The sequence below is a fragment of the Procambarus clarkii genome, chromosome 4, assembly GCF_040958095.1.
Source record: "Procambarus clarkii isolate CNS0578487 chromosome 4, FALCON_Pclarkii_2.0, whole genome shotgun sequence".
NCBI classification, from domain to species: Eukaryota; Metazoa; Arthropoda; class Malacostraca; order Decapoda; family Cambaridae; genus Procambarus; species Procambarus clarkii.
Window position 1 is genome coordinate 20,211,053 of NC_091153.1, and position 17,963 is coordinate 20,229,015.

A 17,963-nucleotide genomic window follows, 5' to 3' on the forward strand; every position below is an offset into this window, starting at 1 on the left:
CTAAATAAATTGGAGATAGCATAGGATTGCAAGGGTGACGCTCAGAGCTACAACTGGATACGCTCGCTGTATTGTCCTCATAGGTGCTCTATCACTTGCATCCAACCTTTGTGTTAGGTCAAACCTCCAGTCAGATGTAGATCAGGTCTTTCTATGGGCTACAGAAAATAATATGGTGTTTAACGAAGATAAGTTCCAGCTCATGCGCTATGGAAAAAATGAAAATATAAAAACGGAAACCACGTACAAAACTCAGGCAAATCATAACATAGAACGTAAAGGCAATGTAAAGGATCTGGGTGTACTCATGTCGGAAGACCTTACCTTTAAAGAACACAAAAAAGTATTCGTCACAACTGCAAGAAAAATGACAGGTTGGATAACAAGAACTTTTCACACTAGAGATGCTATACCGATGATGACACTTTTCAAAACGCTTGTGCTCTCTAGTGGAGTACTGCTGCACAATGACAGCCCCTTTCAAAGCTGGAGAAATTGCTGACCTGGAGAGAGTGCAGAGATCCTTTACTGCTAGAATCCACTCAGTAAAACACCCAAACTATTGGGACTGACTAAAGAGCCTAAATCTGTACTCCCTTGAGCGCAGGCGGGAGAGATACATAATAATTTACACGTGGAAAATATTAGAGAGGCTGGTCCCAAACCTGCACACAGAAATAACATCACATGAGACCAGAAGACATGGCAGGATGTGCAGAATACCCCCGTTGAAAAGCGGAGGTGCAACAGGTACTCTGAGAAAGAACTCTATCAACATCAGAGGCCCGAGACTGTTCAACACGCTTCCGCTACACATAAGGGGCATAACTGGCAATCCCCTCACAGTGTTCAAGAGAGAACTGGACAAGCACCTCCAAAAGATACCTGATCAACCAGGCTGTGACTCATACGTCAGGCTGCGAGCAGCCGCGTCCAACAGCCTGGTTGAACAGTCCAGCAACCAGGAGGCCTGGTCGACGACCAGGCCGCGGGGACGCTAAGCCCCGGAAGCACCTCAAGGTAACCTCAAGGTAGGTCCTTATTGCACCTAGCTTCACCAATATTATGACAAACTTCAAACAATAAGGATTGAATTTCACCAGCAGAATGTTATCTCTCAACACCGCGTCGGACAGGTGTTTGGGAGCCAGGAGCGCGTGCACCACCCATGGTTGCTCATTCAGTACTAACCCAGCCAGCAGCCCTAGGGCATTCTGGGAATTTTTTCCAAAATGGCTGCCTCTCACTGGAGGTCCTAAGAGTCCATTTCGTACACAATCAACCTCACACAAATTTAGTATGGGTACTGAAAAATCAAAGAGTGTTTTCTCGGTTGGCGCAGTTTCCCGCCGACCGAGAATACTCGGCTGGCGCAGTTAAGTGGTTAAGGTCCTCATTTTTACTGTACCTGAGTACCTGGAATTTATCACTGTTAAACATCATATTTTCTGCTGCCCAGTCAAAAGCTCTATTAATATTTGCTTGTAGTTTTCAATGTCTTCAACAGAGGTAATTTTCATGCTGATTTTTGTGTCATCTGCAAAGGATGATACGAAGCTGTGACTTGTAGTTTTGTCTTTATTTGATATGAAAATAAGGAAAAGGAGTGGTGCAAGGACTGTACCATGAGGTACAGAGCCTTTACTGCACTTGGCCTCGATTTTATATGGTTGACTGTTACTCTTTGTGTTCTGTTCGAGAGAAAACTGAGTATCTAGCATCCTACTTTACCAGTTATTCCCATTTACCTCATTTTGTGTGTTATCACTACATGGTCATATTTATCTAAAGTCTTTGCAAAGTTCGTGTATACCACATCTGCATTCTGTTTTTCTTCTAATGCCTCAGTGACTTTGTTGTAGTGATCAAGTAGCTGTGAGAGGCACGATCTTCCCACTTGAAATCCATGTTGGCCTGGGTTGTGAAGGTCATTGCTCTCCATGAAACTGGTGAACTGAATTCTAATCACTCTCTCAAATACTTTTATTATGTGGGACGTAGGTGCAACTGGTCTATAATTCTTTGCCAATCCTTTGCTCCCTCCCTTGTGTAGAGTCTGCTACTTTAACACTATCGCTCGCTTTGGACACCGATCACCTTGACTATTTTTCTCTCGAGTCCTAGCCGTGAACAGCGCTCGCGTCCATTACAAAAATATTTGTATAAAATTCATTTTTAATCCGATCGACTTCAGGGTAGTTTTAAAATAAGCACCTTTAGAGTGCGCACAATTTGATACCAAAAGAAAGATGTAACACGAAACTTTATGTCAGAACACTTGAAAGATTATAAATACGTTTTTGGTCAAAATTTTAAAATATTTGTAAAAATTTATTTATTGTGGTATTATTTTGGGACTAGTTTTAAAACGTGCGGCTTTACATTGCAAACAATTTGATATCAAAATGAAAGATGTAACACAAACATTTATGTCAGAACAGTGGAAAGATATAAATAATTTTGTGATGATGAGCTTCCAGAATTAAAATATTTGTTAAAATTCCAGCTATTGCTCTACTATTATGGGACTAGTTTTAAAATACGCACCTTTTTATTGCAAACAATTTGATACCAAACTGAAAGACGTAACACGAAAATTGATGTTATCAAACTAAACGAGTATACACATTAGGTTGCGGTGTGCCAATTGGTGCTCGTTTAAGGGTAACTTTAAGCTTTCCTGTGGGAAGGCATACAAAGCTTTTGTACATTTTATACATATAAACCTGTAAGGGATTTAATTGCAAACACAACGATACCAAAACAAACGACGTAGCACGAGAATTAACCACTTAAACCACTTTCCTCCTCCCAGCAAACGACAAAAAAACTAGCGCAGAGTGCTCTTGGCGTTTCGGGCGATCGAACGGCAACACTGAAAAGTGTATACTCTTTTCACTGTCCTGACCTTAATTTTCGATGTACATATTTAATTTCTGTACCAATGTGTTCTCAATATAATGTTCTAGAAGAACATATATATAAAATGTCACCAAAGCATGAGTTAAACCACCACCAAATAAAGAACTACGTCGATCACTAGCCGTGAGCTCCAAACAGCGACGAAATGTTTCTATTCTTTTCAGGGTTGTCAACTCCACACTTGTCCTACAGCAATAAATTTGGTATCTCTGAGATCGCAATAAAATTCTCTACACGAACATATGCACATAAATGTAGAATCATGATCGCGGCCCACCCGCAAGAGTGTGGGAAGTGGGCGAAGTGTTACCCGTTACCGCACATCGGCAAAACCAGTATTGAAAAGTGAATTCCCCAAGTCGATCGGATAAGAATTGAATGTTATAGAACTATTTGTTCGTCAGACATAAAAATATGTCGCGCGCTCACATTCAAGAGAAAAATAGTTGTCCCATTTTTGTGTCCACGTGGGAGGAAAGTGTTAAATTAATTAAATTAACACTATCTTACCCCGGGCATATGCGCCGCCAACTTAGAGGTCACGCCCCCGACGTGCGGGTGAGCGTGCGGAGACACTGAAATGTGTATACTCGTTTCAGTTTTCTCACCTTAGTTCTTGTGCTATGTCGTTCATTTTGATATCATTGTATTTACAATAGAATTCCTTACAGGTGCATATGCATATAATGACCAAAAGCCTGGCGTGACTCCCAACAGCAAAGCCTAAAGTCGGCAAAAGTTACCCGTGAATGCACAAAATCAGTAAAATGTGTATACTCCTTTCAGTTTTCTCACCTTAACCACCATGCTGCACCGAGTTTATAGTGAAATTCCCCTGGTGTGCATGAAATAAAATGTTCCCAAAAAAGTGTTCTGGGTGCCTGTCCCGGTCGATGGCAGATATAGAATGCTCCAAATCACATGTGCATTTCTATGGGCTATTGCTCCGCGTGCCTCTGTGAGGGAGCAAGGTTCTAGCTCATAGTCCCCGGTAGGCCTAGAACTCCACCCACATCGACTGATGCAAAATAGTTAGGGCATCCATAGCAGCCATGGATAGGTCCGGGGAGCCTCCGGGACTCACCTCAGAAAATGGCGTTTCATTACATTCAACGCTGGTTTTTTGCCACACATCCCCGCTCTATTGCGCCCAAAATATGCCACCTACGATTTTTTTTATTTTTCCCGTGATCAGGGAACACAAATGAACCCCTTCATAAGACAAAAGAATTTTTTTATATTTATTGTTTATTGCACTTATGGGTGTTGAAGCCATTATGACCCTTAGCGGCCCAAGGGTTAAATAACTGCATCAATATTTTTACAGCTAACAGGATTTGTTTTACATACAGGTGCATTATTTGCTGAAAAAAATTTGGTTTATTGTTACACACAATTGTACAATGGTGCTACATAGCCTTCCCAGCTTGGTGCCTACTTTTGATAATTACTTACTGATTTCTTTTTTAATAGTCCATATAGTCATAATTATAGGTTTAACCCTTAAACTGTGCATGGCATATATATACTCTATGAGTAACATGTCCCCACCGTGTGCATGGCGTATATATACGCCACAGGATGCCAGGCACGATTCAAATGTCCCGTGGTGTAAAGGGGTCACCCATATCGTAGCCAGGGACGATTGTAAACAGACGCCATCTTGAAAAAAATCTAGTGCAGGCCTCCTTTGTTTCCCAGGCATTAGTTACTGGCCAGACACCATGACGAGCGCTTCACGACCCAACGTCCAACCTCGCTCAGCGGACCTCTCTCAGTGCACCGCGCTGCGCAGTCATTGACTGAAGGCAAAATTACCAATGAATTGTTCAAAGACGTTGACGAATCTGATATTGATGACTCAGATATAGATGAGGACTATACACAGCCTGAGGATATAAAAACCACGGATAATGAGAGTGAACATGTTGGTGCCACAAGGGTGAGGATGCCACGAGAGTCACCCGCTACTACTCATCACTACTCAACACCACTTCGCGCCCAAGCACATAGTTCATGTGTTCCATTGCCAGATTATGATGATATAATCGACGAGTCTGAAGCAGGTGAATCATTTTCTGGTTTTAGTGATGTAGAATCGGAGAATAGTTTTGCTACACCTGCTAGTGCCAGTAAGACTTTCGTCGCGTCAGCTGCCCGCCCAGCTAAGCACCGCCGCATGGAACAAAATGGCGACAATGAGGAACAAATCCCCTCATCTTCCAATATTTTTCCCTCATTGTCCCTTCCTGCCCATACTGTTGCTAGACCTGCTTCAGCTCCTGCTCCCCGGATTCCTCGCTGTGGTGCAGCTAATGGCAATCGGAAGACAGCAGGTATGGACTTCTTCACCGCATATTTTGATGAGCCGCTCATGGAACATATTGTTCATGAAACGAACAGACTTGCGGCTGATCTCATTGAAGGTGAGGATATATCAGAATTTTCAGGATTACAGCGTTGGAAAGAGAAGACTGTAGTTGAACTGCATGTGTTTTTCGCCATTTGTATGTTGATGAAACATTGTGTGAAACATGTAATATCCCATTATTGGAGCAAAGACAACACTGTTCCAACACCGTTGTTCGTGAAATATATGTCCCGAGACCGATTTCTGTTACTCCTACGGTGTCTTCATTTTGCAAATAATGCAGACAAGAGACAGGATGATTTGCTTTGGAGGGTTAGGCACGTGCTAAATGACCTGATTGAACAGTTCAGATATTACTACGTACCAGCTCAGAAGCTGGTTATTGCTGAAGCCTTTGTGCTTTTCAAAGGATTCAGCAACAACAACAAACCATAGACCGCCTCCTTGAATCGTCGACGAACAACAACCAAGAAATTCTCAACTTACAAACTGTTGCAAATGATGCAATGGATCAAATACATAAGATTCAGGCCGAGGAAACCCTCTCAGCTCAAAGTGACCTCCTTCAAAAGCTGGAAAAACAGATCAATCTCCTTCAGATTCACCAGGCGGCTTCCGAAGATGACCAAGAGCAACAACAACTTCATGACTCCCTGATAATTAGCTCTAATGATCTACCTGATGAACAACAAGGTGAGAATTGTTGTAACATAGCCAACACCCTAATTAATTCAAAGATCAGAGTCAATGTTGAAATCAAATCAGCTATCAGGATAGATAAAAACAGTCCCCGTAGCAGTAGGAGAATGCTCATCAAACTTGCAAATCCCTCTGCAAAGTTTGACCTCATACAATCAGCTGCTAAGCATAAAACCAACCTCTATATAAATGAGTGTCTTACAAAGCAGCGTGGATCCCTCCTCTTCAGGCTGCGTCAAATTCGCAAACAAAACCCTGGTCTTATCAAGCAGTGCTACACTAGGAATGGAACGATTATTGCGAAGAAGGAAAGTACAGGAAAAAGATATGAAATAAAATGTGACCAACAACTACTGGCCTTCTTTAGTGATTGTGGTATATCTGAAAACCTGAACCCGACCAATGCTAGTACTTAAAATAACTCTTTCAGTGCCTGAGCCTAACCTAACTTAATCTAACATTGTCTAAGGTGCTGTCTCTGCCTTACCATTTACCTAATGTTCTTTCATTCATATAATTTTCCTAAATAATCCATCAAGTCTCCATGCACTTATGCAAGCATCTACCTCAGTTTCATTGTAAAATTTTACTCTTAAATCTAATCTTACCCTATTCCATTTAAATTTTAAATTTAATTGTATTGATCTATGTCATTTTTTTAAATCAATTATTGATCTCATTTTGTTCTTTTAATTAAGTTCATACTAATCATAGGTTAAAACTAAGCTAAATAAAATTTATTATCTTTAAGATTATTTTACTTTACAATTATCATTTGTCAATTTTTTTTTTTTTTATGTATTCATCTTGACAGTCTCTACTGATTTTTTGTTCTCTCCACCAAACTTGTGTATCCTCCATGGCTATCTAGTGACCTTTATTCTACCTCTAATTGTTTCAATTCTTTTGTTTACTTGCATTTATTGTTGTGCTTTGCCATAATTATTCTCTAATTTTAGCAGACTCAATACTTTGTAAGCTCTTATTGTATTGTTATATTATTATATTGTTGTGTTTTGCTATAATTACTTTCTATTTTACAGCAGATTTAGTTTTCATCTGTTCCTGTAATTGCTTATCTTATTGTATCGTGACATTATCTTATCTATATGCTTACTGATATTGATCCTGATCGAAATCTTCTGTCCCATATCCACACAAATCAGCACATTGATCATCATTATTGCAGGTATTACACAGCAAATCTTGCAAAAAACAAACTCCTAAATAGCACCTGCTTATCAGTTTACAACCAAAATGTTAGGTCACTTGGTAAACATTTTGATGATATAAATGCACTACTTACAGCACTAGGTACTAAATTATCTTTCATCATTTTAACAGAAACTTGGCTAAGTAATGACTATACCCAACTCTACAATTTAGCTGGTTATAAAGCCATTCATAACTGCAGGCCTAATAAAAAAGGTGGTGGTACAGCAATATATTACAAAGATACCTTCATTTGCAATAGTGTCATTAGTGATAGAGACGACTATTGTAAATATACCTTTGCCAAGTTCTCCAGTAAATCCCTTAAATCCTCCCTGATAATCGGTGCCATCTATAGATTTCCTAATACCAACATAGCTTTATTCTCTGACAATGTAAGGAATCTTATCATAAATAACAATCTCAACAAAAATCACATCATTCTGGGAGGTGATTTCAATATTGACCTGGGTCTTCAAAACAACCCTCAAGTTGACTATTTCCGTAACAGCATGCACTCCTGTATGCTAATCCCCACAATCACCAAGCCCACCCGAGTCACTCAAACATCTGCCACTACCCTGGATCACCTATGGACTAATATAACAGCTCCCCTTACATCTGGGGTAATTTATGACAGAACAACTGACCACTATCCTACTTTCCTCATAGCAAACATTGACACATCACCACCAAAAACCCAAAAACTTTCATTCAGGCTACATAGTGAATCAGCTTTAGGCAATCTCTCTAATGCACTTTACAATATTAACTGGGAATCTGAATTTAATAATTCACAGGATATAAACTCATCAACTAACCCCTTTCTCTCCAAAACTCTAAGCCTCTACAACACTCACTGTCCCCTCCTTACCAAACAAGTAACTGATAAAAGAAAAAATAACCCGTGGCTCACAAGTGGCATAATTAAATCAATCAACAAAAAACATGAATACGAAAAGAAATTTAGGAGTGGCCTAATTTCAATGGAAGTAGTTAAAAGGTACTCATCAGTGCTTACCAGTATCATAAGAAAAGCAAAACTTTCATATTATGAGACTAGATTCAAAGAAGCAAAAGGCAACATGAAAAGCACATGGAATACCATCTCTAACATCCTGGGAACTAAACAACACTCCCACAACCAGATATCACTCTCTAAGGATGGCCTTACACTGTCATCTGACTTAGAAATGGCGAATGAATTTAATAGCTTCTTTTCATCGATTGGTGCTAACCTTGCAAGTAAAATCCCACAGACTCAGACACATATCAACACATATCTCTCAGGCAGCTGTCCAAACTATCTTCTCCTCTCACCAGTCAGCCCGTCAGATGTTGTGTCCATCATACACTCACTAAAAACCAAAGCTGGGAACATCAGTGAAATCCCATCCATTGTATACAAGAGCGCCTCCCATGCCCTTGCGCCACCTATAGCTCTGCTGTTCAACAAATCCCTTGAGTGTCATACCTTCCCTGATATCCTTAAAAAAAGCAAGAGTAACGCCAGTTCATAAAGGAGGTAATCCGTCAGACACAAACAACTATAGACCAATATCGAACCTACCCATACTATCAAAAATATTTGAAAAAATTATCTACAAACAGCTCTACTCCTATCTTGTAAAATTCGACATTCATAGCCCCTGTCAGTTTGGCTTCCGCTCTCAAAAGAGTACCAACGATGCAATTATTAGTCTCCTTGATATAATTTACTCAGCCCTTGACAAAAATGAGTTTCCAATTGGACTCTTCATTGACCTGAGAAAGGCCTTTGATACTGTTAATCACGATTACCTCTTATGTAAACTCCATCATTATGGAATCCGAGGCCATGCACTGGACTATATCCAATCCTATCTTAGTGATAGACACCAATGTGTAGCCATCAATAATATAATCTCTCCCATTCTACCAATAACCGTTGGAGTGCCACAGGGCAGCATCTTGGGACCTCTTCTATTTCTTATATACATTAATGATCTGCCTAATGCCTCTAACATTCTGAAACCTATTTTGTTTGCTGATGATACTACCCTCATCTACTCCAACCCCAACCCACATACACTAAATGATGTTGTTAATAATGAACTAAAAAAAGTCCACTTATGGATGTCAACCAACAAACTAACACTTAACATAGAAAAGACCTACTACATCCTATTTGGAAGCAAATCTACAAATGCAATTCAGCTTCAGATTGACAATGTAAACATTAGCAATAAAAATGATGGAAAGTTTCTTGGCATATTCCTAGACAAGAGACTCAACTTCAATACCCACATACAACACATAACTAAGAAAGTCTCTAAAACAGTTGGTATACTCTCCAAAATCAGATATTATGTTCCTAACTCTGCTCTCATCTCTCTATATTATGCACTAATCTATCCCTATCTCAACTATGGTATCTGTGCATGGAGTTCAACCACTGCAAACCACCTCAAGTCCATCATCACCCAGCAAAAATCTGCTATCAGAATAATATCAAATTCTGCTTTCAGACAACACACAGCCCCCTTGTTTAACTCCCTAAACATGCTAAACATAATCTCACTCCACAAATTCTCTTGTGTCAACTACATTTACAAAACCCTGTTCTTAAATGCAAATCCTTGTCTGAAACTCTTCCTGGACAGATGTAATAAGACCCATTATCACCACACCAGAAATAAATATCTCTTTGATATCCCCAGAGTTAAACTTAATCTGTGTAAACACTCTATGCAAATAAAGGGACCCAGTTTATGGAACTCACTCCCTACTGAATTGAAAAGCTGTCCAACTTTTACATCATTCAAAATCAATACTAAAAAGTACCTAATTTCATCTTCATATTTTTCACTTTTTGCCTTAAAATTGCACTGTATCAATTGCTACCCAATCTCCCAACCTTTATGTTCCCAATTTGAACATTTTTACCATTGTGATCATTGCTGTTTTCTTATATGTGCTGCCAATCTGTTGTATGGTGTTTATAAATCTTGTTTATCTGTATCTTTTGCTACCCAGTCTCCCAATCTTTATGTACCCAATCTGAACATCTTTACCATTGTGATCATTGCTGTCTTATATGTGCTGTCAATCTGCTGTATGGTGTCTATTAATCTTGTTTAAATTACTAATCAAGCTGTCAATGTAATCAATCAGAGCTTTAATATAACAATGTGCTTTAATATACTTACTTATCTCTCTCATCTCATTTTTCTCTTGTAATGTATTTTTATCATTTATCAATTCTGATTGAAATTACCTACTTAAAATTATCTGCTAGATTAAGGACCTGCCCGAAACGCTGCGCGTACTAGTGGCTTTACAAGAATGTAAATACTGTACTATCCAATGTATTCTCACAAACCCAATGTACCTTCTTGTATATATATAAATAAATAAATAAATAAATAAATAAAAGGACGAGCTGCCTTCAAGCAGTATATTCCCTCAAAACGTCACCGATTTGGATTGAAATTCTTTGTGTTCTGTGACTGTGAATCAGGAATGGTGTTACACATGAATCAATCAATCAATATTCGGCTACAAATGTAGACATTCCTGCTAATGACCAACATGGCTTCTCAGGTAGTTTGGTGAAGGCACTGCTTGCACCATATCTGAACAAGAGCCACATATTGTACACAGATAACTATTATACCAGTCCCTTACTAACCAGCTTCTTGCTTGATAATAAAACTGGAGTGTATGGCACAGTAAAGCCAAAACGAAGGGAAATGACTGTTTGACACTGTTATGCAAGTAGGTGATTGCAAGGTAAGAAAAAGTGGTGTAATGCTTTCAGTGCGGTGGAAAGACAGACCTGAAGTGAACATGTTGACCACCATTCACCCTGGTACAATGGTGGACAGTGGCAAGGTGAACAGAACAACAAAACATATAATATATAAGCCAGATTGTGTGATGGACTACAGCATCAACATGCGTTTAGTCGATAAATGTGACATGATGGAGTGTGTATGGAAAACAGTGAAGTGGACCAAGAAGATGATTTTCCACCTTCTTGATGTAACAATGCTGAACAGTTACAACATGTATCTTGTGAAAACAGGCAGAAAACCATATTTCTGTTCGTTTAGTTTTCAAGTTGAGAAACAATTACTAGGTAAGTTTGGCAAAGACACCCCTGGCATACAAAGACCCATTCAGGACCCAATATTAGACCATGTTCCTGCACCCAGGCTCGCTTACAGTGAGGCCTTTCTGGTACACCAAATCAAGACATTACCACTAACTGGAGTGTGTGCAGCAAGCCAGCGTCGGTGCATTGTGTGTTACAGCACAAAAATGAGGCCACAGAAACGTAAATTAGTGTTAACATGGTGCGAAGCATGTGCAGTCCCTCTGTGCCATGTCGACTGTTTTGCACAGTATCACAGTCTCCAGGAGTACTAAATGTTTAATGCTTTTGTAAATACATGTACATATCAAGTGAATTTTAGTGTTTATATTGAAAAACAACAAATACATTGTATATTTCCTGTAAACTAGAGCATATTGGTGGGTATACTTGTGACAATAATATGTGAGCACATAGTGAATTTATACCAGTTTTATTATAGTACAACGTCAAGTGACAATAATTGGAACAATACTAACGAAAAAAATTATTGTAAAATGTGCCATAGATACTGTAAACAATGACACGAAAATTAATTTGTGGCAACACGGGCCTCCTGAGCCGCCGTGTGCGACGGCTCTCTGACGCAACACGCTTGAGCACTCACTCTCTGTGACATCATCGGCGAACTTATTGGCTCAATTACGTCATTGGTAAGTACAGTACAATAGAATTTTTTTATTATTTTTCCTGTGCTCAGGGAACACAAATTAACATTTTTAGAAGACAAAAAAAAAATTTGAGAATATTTTTTTCTTGCACACAGGGGTGTAAATGTCCTCAGGACCGCTTAGCAGTTTAACCCTTAAAGTGCGCATCACGTCATATGACGTGCTGGACGTTGTTCCAGTCAACTGCGCATCACGTCATATGATGTGTTGGAGTACTACGCAAGATTTAAACAGCCCGCAGATACACGGGGTTCACCACACCTTCATCAGGGCTCTTGTAAACAGACGCCATTTTAAAAAAAAATCATGGGCCAAACTCCCGGGTGTTATTGGCCTCAGTATTGAGTGAGCAACCAAGCCTGACGCACGCAGCATGAGCTAACAGCACTGCTGTTCAGCTTGTGACCACAGCATCGCCTAAAAATGCCAAATTATACTTGTTCATGCTATTATGTAGCAATGATATTATTACAGAAGACCCCTGACTGTGATAAAACTGACCAGGGTTCTGATAATAGCAGGATTGTGGTGATATTTAGCGCTGTGTGCCATGGAGGGAGGAGTAATGCTGTGGGAGGGAGGGTGGTGGCGATGTCTTTTGACTGTGTGTGGCCACCTTTTATTGACTGCACTCACCATACCAGCTTAGTGGTTTGCTATGGTGAACACAAATGTAGATACTTATATATAACGTGTGTATAGAGGGTATAAACAGCAAGAGAAGGTTTGGAGCCGCCATTTTGGTGAGGGCGGTGGCGTTGTCTGCACGACGCCACTGTGCAGACGACGGTGTTGTTTACTGGTTACCACGATGGTCTTTGGGCACCATACCAGTTTATTTGTACAAGTATGGTGAATAAAACAGGTAGATATTTATATATAATGTGTGTATATAGCGTAATAACACCACACAGTATTGTTGAAGGAGAAATATTAGTGCGTCTGGCCTTGAGGGCAGCCGCCGATCAGCTGACTGTGTAAGTAGCTACATCTTTCTGCCTTTACTCACCATACAAGCTTAGATGTACAGTTACGGTGAACAAAACATGTAGATACTTATATATAACGTCTGTATATAGTGAATTATAGCAAAAACATTATTGTGGGAGGAGAATGTGGGCGAGTCAGATGACTGGAGGGAGGGCGGGAGTGTCTGGCTGGTGTGTGGCGGTCACTCCTCGTTACTTTTTGACTCACAATAGCTACTTAGTGGTTCGTTATAGTGAACAAAACATGCAGATACTTATATATAACCTGTGCTTATAATGTAATAACCGACAAAGTATTTGTTCACTGATTGATGAACATAATTGAATCAACAATATACACAACATATTTTTGAGTACAGCAATGATTCACTTATTTTATTATATAAATATATCAAACTACACACTATTGAATAATATTACAGCAAAAAAAGTATGAAAAATCAATCAGACACATTGAAATAATTCGGTAATTATCTCTTTGTGGCAACTCTGGCCTGACAGCTTGCGAGCAACAAACCGCCTGGGACGCACGCTGAGTCAGCGCCTATAATTTGCCAGACTTCCCCGCCCTATAGCGGGAAATATATGCCACTTACGATTTTTTTATTATTTTTCCCATGATCAGTGAACACAAATTAACAGGTTAGGAAGAAAAAATAATTTGTTTTTTTTCAAAATGACATGTGCCTGTGGGGATGACAGGATATTAAACCCTGAGCATGTTAAGGGTTAAGGGTTAAGTATTCAATGAGAAAAGGTTTTGAAGTTTTTACTCTAACCTAACATTATTTGTGCAGCATATTTTTATTTTGTCTCACCCAGATTTAATTTAAAAATAAAACCAAACAAAATAAATTAAAATTGGGTATGTATAGCTAAGGTACACCCCTATCTATACTTATTGCTAGGTGAGCAGGGGCATTTGGTGGTAGTAAATACTCCCACCAGCCCAGGTTCATCACCTCTCATATTTCATGTTCACCAGTATTTATTTATTTAATAACTACTGGTATAATATCTTGCTATTATAAAACTAATTCTAATATCATAAAAGACATATTTACTACAAGTTTCAAGCAGACAATGCATATATCATTAACACGAAGGACTACTCCTTGATGAAACTCTCCAGTTAGTGCTTGTTTATAATAAAATCGATCCTCAGTGTTGTGTATTAGAGAAAAATTGAGTTATATCCAATTTACGTAAAGCAACGAGTGGTCGACAGCAACCTTAACCGACGGAGCATACTTACAAAGATTTTCCTTCTTAGTATGCCTACCTGAATGCCGACGTAGCCGCTATGAAGGCACTAAGAAGAAAAACATTGGTAAGCTGCTTTGTAAATCTGGCCCCAGCTCTATACGTTTATTAGTGTAGTTCCATTGCTATCAACAGGTCTCTAACCTAATTTTAATACCTGTTTTGTCCCTTCTCTTATCTCTGCCCTCCTTACTCTTTCCCTGTGCTCACTATCTGCCTTAACTAAGATAAAAAGACAACGACATTTTGGTCCGTCCTGGATCGTCGTCGTCTTTTGATCTTCTAGTGTTTGTGGTTTAGTCAACATTCTTCATCCATGTTATTGTGACTCATCATCTGCCTATTAACTAAGACAAGTAAGGCAGTAATAATCAGACACCTACCAAAGATATAGGCTCCCAGGAGACTGAAGAAGGCACCTGGAGGAGGGAAAAACAAAACCCCTGCAGCAAAGGGTGTCGCTATCAGCTGGGAGAGGAAAAATGTTGAATGAGAATCTTGTGATTAATATACACCTTAGCAGCTGATTAGTGGAGAACAAACAAGATTTGTTAATAAAAAAAACATCACATTTTTCTGGCTACAATGCATGATTTGAAATTAAGTAAACTTAGAATTAGGTAACATGATAAATAGTGAGCAATAAATATTGTACAATAAATCCAGCTGGTAAATCAGGTCTACTGGCTGTACCTTGTACACTGAATTATATTTTCAACCTATACATTCATTTATGAGACAGGCCCCTAATTTCTAACTTTCCAAAAGTTACATCTGCTGGAAACTATTTACATCTTTGCACAGCTCCCTTATCTTACCTGACTTCCAGCTAATACATACAGCCTAGCACGGATGCCAATCTTCTTGACCAGTCTGTCGGAGACAAAGCCACCCATGGCAACACCCAGCGAACCACCTATGATGGAGGCGCCCATCACCCAGAGGCCAATGTTGAAGCTGGGGTAGTATGTGAGGAAGTACAGCTGGGTGTTGTACGCCCACGAGAACCCCGCTAATGAAAGATTGCAATAAATGGTACAGTTAGAAAGAATCAAGCAAGGCTGTAAGATAATATCAAAGAGTGTTGGGGATAAATATAACCTGTTATTAAAACGTAAGAGAAAAATAACAAGTTATTAGAAAGTAAAAGTAAAAAAAGATTATTAGAAAGTACGAGGAAAATAACAAGGTATTAAAGAGTATAAGTGATGGATATAGGAGGAATCCTAAATATTCATGAAAGGATACAAATAAGTATCAGGAAATTTTAACAATGAATATAAGGAAGTAAAAGTGTTATGGCTGGATATGAGAGAGCCATGTTTGAGTTTGAGTTTTCAGAGCCTCTCACAAAGCTCAACATCCAGCATACATCCCTATAAGCAAATTTTCAAAACAGTTTATCAACACACTTCCTACCTTCTTTGAAAACCATGTCCTAGAACATACTTCATCCTTGAATGGCCATACTACAGCATCTGTTGGTTTGTTTATCCCACCATTCTATTTTTTTATTTTGCCCCAGTAGGTGCATTTATACTATCATTGCTAAATAATACCAGTTACATATATTTTTTACTTTCTAGGTGATGCTGTGGACACAAGCTGAACAGCAGTGCTGTGAGCTCATGCTGCATACACCAGCCTTGATGGCTCACTCAGTACTGAGGCTTTCACACTCAGGAATGTTGTCCATGATTAAAAAAAAAGGTGTCTGTTTACAAGAGTCCTGAGAAAGCTGATGTAATTCCCGTGTAGCCGAAGCCCGTTTCAATCTTGCGCAGTACTCCAGAATATCATATGAAGGGATGAGCAATTTGTGTCAGTTATTCAACACGTCATATGAAGTGTTGCGCAGTTTAACCCTTACACACTGCTCAGGGGTCCTTGGGACATTTACACCCCTGTGCGCAAGAAAAAAAAAAATTCAAAAATTTTTTTTCGTCTTCTAAACATGTTAATTTGTGTCCCCTGAGCACGGAAAAAATAAAAAAAATCGTAGGTGACATATTTTGGGCGCAATTGACCGAGGAAGTCTGGCAAAAAGTGGGCGTTGACAGAGCGGTCGTCAGACCCGTTCAGCATCACCCGCGTTGACAGATGGGAGTTGCCACAAAGATATTATTACCTAACTGTTTCAATGTCTCCGATTGATTTTTTCTTAGTTTTTTTGCAGTAATATTATTCAATAGTGTGTATTGTAATATATTTATATAATAAAAGTGGTTAATAATCGCTATACTCAAAAGTATGATGTGCATATTAGTGATTCAATTATTATGTTTATAAAACAATGAACAAATAGTTTTGCTGCTATTACACTCTATACACAGGTTATATATAAGTATTGGCATGTTTTGGTCACCATAACGAACCACTAAGTTAGTATTGAGAGTCGAAAAGCAGCGAGGAGTTACCGCCACACACCAGCCAGCCACTCGCTGCAACTCCCTCAACACACGCACTAAACTTTCTCTCCCAACAATACCAGTTGTGGTGTTATTACACTATATACAGACGTTATATATAAGTATGTGTATATTTTGTTCACCACAACTGTACAGCTAAGCTGATATAGTTAGTTCAGGCACTAAGAGTCGTCGCTATACACAGATGGCGGCTGGCGGCTCCCTCACTCATTCAAGGTCACACACACTAAACTTTCATCCCCAACAATACCATTTGTGGTGTTATTACACTATATACAGAAGTTATATATAAGTATGTATATATTTTGTTCACCACAACCGTACAGCTAAGCTGATATAGTTAGTTCAGGCACTAAGAGTCGTCTCAATACACAGATGGCGGCTCCCTCACTCATTCAAGGTCACACGCACTAAACTTTCTCCCCCAACAATACCAGTTGTGGTGTTATTACACTATATACAGACGTTATATATAAGTATGTGTATATTTTGTTCACCACAACTGTACAGCTAAGCTGATATAGTTAGTTCAGGCACTAAGAGTCATCGCTATACACAGATGGCGGCTAGCGGCTCCCTCACTCTTTCAAGGTCACACGCACTAAACTTTCTCCCCCAACAATACCTTTTGCAGTGTTATTACCCTATATACACATATTAAATATAAATATCTACATGTTTTATGCACCGTAACTGTACACCTAAGCTTGTAGTGAGCCCAAAGAGCATAGTGGCCACCCTCTAAACAGCTAGACAAATCGTGCAGACGACGTCACCTCCGTCACCCATATGGCTCCTCCCAGCATAATCCTTTTGCTGTTATTACACTAATACACACATTATATATAAGTATCTACATTTGTGTTCACCATAGAGAACCACTGACTTGGTATGGTGAATGCAAACAATAACAGGTGGCCACACAGTCAGTAAACGATGCTGTCTCCCTCCGTCTCTCAGCATCACTCCTCCCACAGCGCTAATTATTACAACAATCCTGCTATTATCACAACCCTGGTTATTTATATCACAGTCATTGGTCATCTGTAATATTGTCATCGCTAAATAATAACAATTATATATTTATTTTGACATTTTTCGGCGATGCTGTGGTCACAAGCTGAACATCAATGCTGTTCGCTCATGCTGCGTGCGCCGGCCTTGGTTGCTCCAACAGTACTGTGCCTCTCACACCTGAGAATATTGCCCACGATTTTTTTTTAAAATGGCATCTATTTACAAGAGCCCTGAGGAAGCTACTGTGAACCCTGT

General features: G+C 39.3%; 1 protein-coding gene across 3 annotated transcripts in view; it reads right to left on the minus strand.

Annotated features, from left to right (window-relative positions):
* Positions 1 to 17,963, minus strand: part of LOC123751029 (hexuronate transporter) — a 330,789-nt gene that overhangs the window by 37,829 nt on the left and 274,997 nt on the right. For 2 of the 3 annotated variants that reach the window (XM_045733135.2, XM_045733143.2), the window contains exons 8-9: positions 15,081 to 15,274; positions 14,646 to 14,730 (exon numbers count right to left, since the gene is read on the minus strand). The exons of the other annotated variant lie outside the window; for it this stretch is intronic. In XM_045733135.2, the coding sequence (XP_045589091.1) occupies positions 14,646 to 14,730; positions 15,081 to 15,274 (279 nt within the window). The remainder of the gene's footprint in view (positions 1 to 14,645; positions 14,731 to 15,080; positions 15,275 to 17,963) is intronic. 3 annotated transcript variants of the gene reach the window in all.